This window comes from Zalophus californianus, chromosome X (assembly GCF_009762305.2).
Source record: "Zalophus californianus isolate mZalCal1 chromosome X, mZalCal1.pri.v2, whole genome shotgun sequence".
Taxonomy (NCBI): domain Eukaryota; kingdom Metazoa; phylum Chordata; class Mammalia; order Carnivora; family Otariidae; genus Zalophus; species Zalophus californianus.
Genome location: NC_045612.1, coordinates 20,806,935 through 20,812,934, shown reverse-complemented (window position 1 = coordinate 20,812,934; position 6,000 = coordinate 20,806,935). Strand labels below are relative to the sequence as shown.

At 40.7% G+C, this 6,000-nt stretch overlaps 1 protein-coding gene across 5 annotated transcripts in view; it reads left to right on the top strand.

Annotated features, from left to right (window-relative positions):
* The first annotated feature begins 2,447 nt into the window (after positions 1-2,447).
* The window catches only part of SLC25A14 (solute carrier family 25 member 14), a 31,082-nt gene continuing 27,529 nt past the window's right edge, over positions 2,448-6,000 (top strand). The window contains exons 1-2 of one of the 5 annotated variants that reach the window (XM_027609598.1): positions 2,448-2,516; positions 3,170-3,323. In XM_027609598.1, coding sequence (XP_027465399.1) covers positions 3,192-3,323 — 132 coding nt within the window. In that variant the 5' untranslated portion in view covers positions 2,448-2,516; positions 3,170-3,191. Of the gene's footprint in view, positions 2,517-2,960; positions 3,044-3,169; positions 3,324-3,455; positions 3,703-6,000 lie in introns of those variants that run through there. The other 4 variants (XM_027609600.1, XM_027609603.1, XM_027609602.1 and 1 more) reach the window with 4 other exon arrangements.

Here is a 6,000-nt window from a genome sequence, read left to right as displayed (position 1 = left end):
TTTTCCCCATTAAAAAAATTGAGTTGCCTTTTTTTTTTTTGGCCTGTATGCAGACATAAGAAAAATTTTTTCATTATTGGAGTAGAATTGACATACAATGTTATATTAGTTTCAGGTGTACAACATAGTGATTCAACAATTCTGTATGTTATGCAATGCTCACCATGATAAGTGTACTTACCATCTCTTACCATACAATGTGATTACAATGTTATTGACTATATTCCCTATGCTGTACTTTTCATCTCTGTGACTTATTTATTTTATAACTGGAAGCTTGTACCTCTTAATCCCCTTCACTTATTTCTCCCATTCCCACATCCCCCTCCCCTCTGGTAACCACCAGTTTTGTTCTCTATATTTATGAGTCTTTGGGGTTTTTTGTTTGTTTTTTAGATTCCACATATAGGTAAAATCATATGGTAATTGTCTTTCTCTGTCTGTCTTGTTTCACTTAGCATAAAACCCTTTAGATCCATCCATATTGTCACAAATGGCAAGATCACATTCTTTTTTATGGCTGAATAATATTCCATCTGTGTATATGTGTATGTATACATACTGAGTTGTCTATGTTTTTATTGCTGAGTTTAGGAGTTCTTTATTTATACAGAATATGAGATTTTGTAGGATACATGGATTAGAAGTCTGTTTTCCCAGCCTGTAGCTTGCCTTTTCACTCTCTTAATTATGTCTTTTAATAAAAATAAAAATGTTCTCAATTTTATTTTTTGTTTTTTTTTTAGTTTTATTGAGATATAATTGACAATATTGTATTAGTGATGTAAACTTCACCTTAATTAATAAAAAAGATTTCTTCTGGCTCCAAATACAATGCTCTTTTCATTCTTTAAGACCAGGTGTTTCTCTTGGGAGAGTAGAAAGAGGAAAACATATTTTGGTTCGACATAAATGAGAACTTCCTAACAGTTATCCAACAGTGTAATGGGCTGACTTGTGATGTATACTTATACTGGAAATATCCTAGCAGAGACTCGATAACTGTACATAATGAATATTATAGAAGGGACCTCTAAGTGCCCCTCCAACTTGAAGATTCCAGGATTCTATCCTCTTGAATACTTTGTCTCCTGGAGAGTTCAGAATTCAGGCATAACATAAGACAGAGTATAATCAAATACTGGTCTGTGAGATAGAGACTACAAATAGAAGGTAATTAAAAAGGAAAATGGTCAACTTTCATAATGAGGATTAGATCTTTTTTATGTTGTTTTAGGAAAATGTTGAAAACAAACTAAACAATCAAATAGCAAATGTGTTAAATAAAAGTGTGGTATGTGTTTATGTTTCTACAAATGCTCCTTTTAATTCATCTATTGTAGAACTTTTAAAATAAGTCATTTGAAAACAAAGCTGTTTTTAACAAAGTTTACCTGGGTGGTCAGTGAGACTAGCTGGTGGTGGCAGTGGCTGAGGAGGCAAAAGTGCAGTCTTGTAGAAAAGTTAAGACAGTGATTTGCTCACAGAGAAAGCCTTAATTTTATAAAGTTCAGTGACTTGGATGTGAGGGACAGGACCAGGCCATAGCTGGAGACATAAAATTCACATCGTTGGAGAGAACACAGTTCTTCCGAGTAAGAAGGACTCTAAGCTACAGCCCTTTTTGGCTAGAAGGGAGTGTTTGCTGAGATGTAAATTGAAGGGAATTCACATTTTGGAATGCATGCACATTTTTTTTAAAGATTTTATTTATTTATTTGAGAGATAGAGAATGAGAGATAGAGAGCACGAGAGGGAAGAGGTTCAGAGGGAGAAGCAGACTCACTGCTGAGCAGGGAGCCCGATGTGGGACTCGATCCCGGGACTCCAGGATCATGACCTGAGCCGAAGGCAGTCGCTTAACCAAATGAGCCACCCAGGCGCCCACATTTTTTTATATTATCTATTTTTAGTAAGAAAGTTTCTGAAGGTAACAAGGGTACTATTAAAGTTGAGCGCAGTATAGCAGGGCAGTTAAGAGCCTAAGCTCTGAAGTCAGACCCAGATTTGAGTCCCAGCTCTGCCAATACCAAGTTTCTCCTTTAAAACCTCAGGTTTCTCATCTATCAAAAGCGGAAAATAATAGTACCTGTCTCATGGAGTAGTTGTCTGCACACGAAGCTCTTGGCACTGTCCTTGGTAAGCATTCTACATCAGGTAATATTATGTGTACTGCCTGAAAAAACTTTTTAATGGGCAGAGAAACCTGAGTGTTAACTAAAATGAGAAAAATCCTTTCGGAACAAAGTATTCTAAATATTTATTAATTCAACAATAACTTAGGGCCACTGCCTTGCATTGACCCACTTTTACTTATACGCAACACGCAAACTGTATTATTTTGTTTTCTCGCGGGATTATGGAACCTTTGCGTGAGCGGCTTAAAAAAAATCAAATGTAGCCCATTGGTCAACGGAATTACCCAGGGTGCTTTGCAAACACTCCTTCCGGTTCCCAGGGGCTAGAGCCAGAAGCCGCATCTCAGGCTCGCTCCTCGTTTTCTGGCTGATTGTGAGGTATGGATTAATTTGGACTCCCTTTTTAGGTTTTCTACTCTTCAGATTCTTTAAGTTTTTATGGTCTCCCTTTCTGTTTCCAACCTCTTTTTTCTCAACTGTATGCTTTGAGTACAGGGCCTGAGTATGATTCCTCAGTCCCTAATACCTGGCGCCCATTCGGTGCCGCGGTTTATTTACTTGATCTTTATTTTCTCTCCGACTTCGGGCACCTACTAAATACCCTTCACTCCTTTCCCTCATTTTCCTACTTTTTAAGTCCTCTGCCCCGCCCCCTCACTTTCCCTCCTTTTTCGTACTCTGCGCGCAGGCGCCCCGCCCCGCCCCTTCACTACGATTGTCCCGTCCCTTCACTACGATTGTCCCGCCCCTCGCGTCACTTAGGTTCGGCTGGCCTCTCTCCTCTTAACCCCCGCCCCTTTTCTAGCCCTAGTACGCGCGAGGTGGGTGGTAACGCGGTAACCAGGCGACATCTCTGCCCCCAACTGGCGAGCATGTGAGCTGCAGAAGCTGCCAAATTCTCACGCGTTAGTTCTCTCTCCCTACACCTCCCAAAAGGTTGCCCTCTCTGGGTCTTTGCATCCGCAGCCGGCTCGACTTCCCCGTTAAGACCCCTGTCGTTTCCACCTCTCATTTCGCACTTTCTTTTTTAGGCTTTGAGGAGGTGGTGTTGCAATGCCTGTGCCACCGTTGCCGGGGCGACGACTTGGTTACTTCCGTTGGTCTCAATGCTTCCGGGTTGGCGTTGCGGTGGCGTTTCCGACTGTGGGAGCCTCGGCTTCCCAGTCGTCCGATGAGCCCGAGCAGGTGAGGGGGAGCTCTTGGACTTAAACAGGCTGGGGAGCGGGGCTGGGCCGCGCCAGGCCGCGCGGGGCCGGGCTGGCCTGGTTCCCGGCCTGGGAGGGGCTTAACGGTCCTTTGATCTCTCTCTCCCCTCAGCTGAGTCCCTTCCCTGTCTTTCACTCTTCTGGCATCGGTGGTTTTACTTCTTCGATTGAACCCTGCTTCCTCGACCCCCTTGGGAGGCCGCCTTCTTCAGGCGCCTCCCTTCTCTCCACGAACTCGCTCTGACAGCTGAGGAACTGGCAAGATCCTGCTACCCAGAGGGTGAATGGGTATCTTTCCTGGAATAATCCTAATTTTTCTAAGGGTGAAGTTTGCAACGGCGGCTGTGATTGTAAGCGGAGTAAGCAAACACCTCCATTGTGTTAGTGTGAGGGATGCTGTTAAAAGATGCTCCCCTTCAGTTTCTACCCCCTGCCACTCTTTAAGGTCAAGGCATTGAAGGCATCTATTAAAATGCAGTTCAGCTAACTAATTGGGATGACAGCCATTATCAACATGAATTAGATTCTGACAAGTTAACAGTAGGGACGTTTGTGGTTTTCTGTCAGTGTTTTCTTGTTTTTTCCAGGCTAGGGATGCTTGGAGTTATTATGAACTCTTGTCTTCATTCCCTACATCATCAAGTTCCTTTGTGTTTCTATTTTATAAGTTTATCTCTAACCTCATTGCCAACAAGCATCTTGTCTGCTTTACTTCATACCATCCTAAGCTAGTTTCCTTGCCTCTCTCCTTTGTAATTCACTGCTTGCTGCAGCCCTAGTAGGCTAACTAAAATGTGGATATCCTCATGTCCCTTCCCTGTTCAAAAACTTATAGTATCCCTCTCACCCTGCCACACGTGCATTTTGGTTTTAAGCTTTTCAGTGTAACCTTTTCCTTCCCGTACTTCTTGTCTGATAATTGTTTCAATCTGTTAAGGGAATTTTCTGTTCCAGTTAGGTTGTACTCTTCCTTCTCAGAACAAACTCTACTGATGCCTGCCTCCACATGCTGTGCTTTTTCCACATTTGTGTCTCTGTTCATTCTGTTTTCATCCTCCACCCTTCTCTTACCTACACCTATCCTGATTCTGCCTGCACTCTGGCAAGGCCCATTTTAAGTCAACTCTAGAAGCCTTTCAGATTATTCAGGCCCATGCTGTTTGTCTCCTTTTCCATGCTCCTGCTCTTGTAGTTTGTACTATATAATTTAGTACTTAATTTTTCTCTAATGAACTACTTTGATTTCTTCTGCCAGACTATAAGCTTTTGAAAGGCAAGTACTATATTTTGTACAACTTTATCCCCACCCCAATCTCCTTGATTATCCAGGAAAGATAGGTTGAATGATAGATATTGTCATATGTTAGAACGTATGTTTGTTTTTTTTAACATGACGTTTATACCCATAGCATGTTGCAGGTTTGGGCATTAAGTATGCCTTCAATAAATATTTGCTTCTCTTTCCATTATTACCTCCGAAGTCTGAGAATCTGTAATGCCTACTCTTTTTTAAAGGAGAAAGTGAGAAAAGCACCCAGATTTATCTGAGCAGATATTTGGAATAGTGTAGTGCTATGTAACTTGTGTTGTAAGACATTCTTCTCACTCTTTAGGCGATCATATTTTCCTTAGACTTCAGAACACATTTGCATTTTAAAGACATTTTTCATTGGCTGCTTTATGTGATAAATATTTAAGGTACTGTATTTTTGTTTTAACTCAGATGTGACTTCTTTCCTTTTACCCATATCTGGGGATAACCCTCACAAGTAAAAATCATTTTTAGCATGCTTGGGGTCTTTTACACAAGTAATTCTCTGCAAAAAGCCAAGGGAAGAGAATTAGAGAATCGCTGAGGATGAATAAAAACAAAATGTTGTGTACAGAGTGTGTAGCATTGCTCAGGTCTGGCAAGTTAACTTTTTAATTTCTCACATAATCTTTTACATACACACTGCCTAATAGATAAAGGACATTTCACTGGAATCAACCAAGTATTTAATGGCTATATACCCAATTCTGTGCAAGGCTTATGAAAAGTACTGTGAGACATGGTGTTTGCCTTCAGAGATCTTACCTAGTTAAGAGAGAATAACATGGGGCAACTAAAAGAAAAACCTCATCCTATTGCCTGAAATTAAGATATAGAAGGGGGTAAATGAATGTTCAAAAAACGTTGCACAACTGTGGAATAGATATAACATGACATGCATGTATGTGTTTGGCCTTATGTAAAAGACTTAGAGGTTTTAGCTGACATTTTAATGATTTCAGTAGTGTGATATGGCCTCCACAAAAGTGACTGCAATTTTCAGCTGTAGTAAATGGAGTATAATATAGTGAGTGATGAAAATTTTTGTGGATGTTTACACTGAGAAAGATGTAGGAGAACATGATAGCTGTCTTTAAATACTTGAAAGACCCCCATTGGGAAAAATAATATGTTTAATATTACCTCCCCAAATGGGTGAAAACTAGAGGAAAGCAGACTTTTGGCTCCATATGAGGAAAGAATGTCTAAAAGCAGACCTAATTAAAGATATAAAGGACTTTTTCATAACAAGATTCTTTCCTAACATGGAGGAAAAGGGATTTTACTGACAGTTGGGGGAGTGGTAGCAGTGTTGAATTTGGCCAGTGGTCCCTAGACTTTTGGA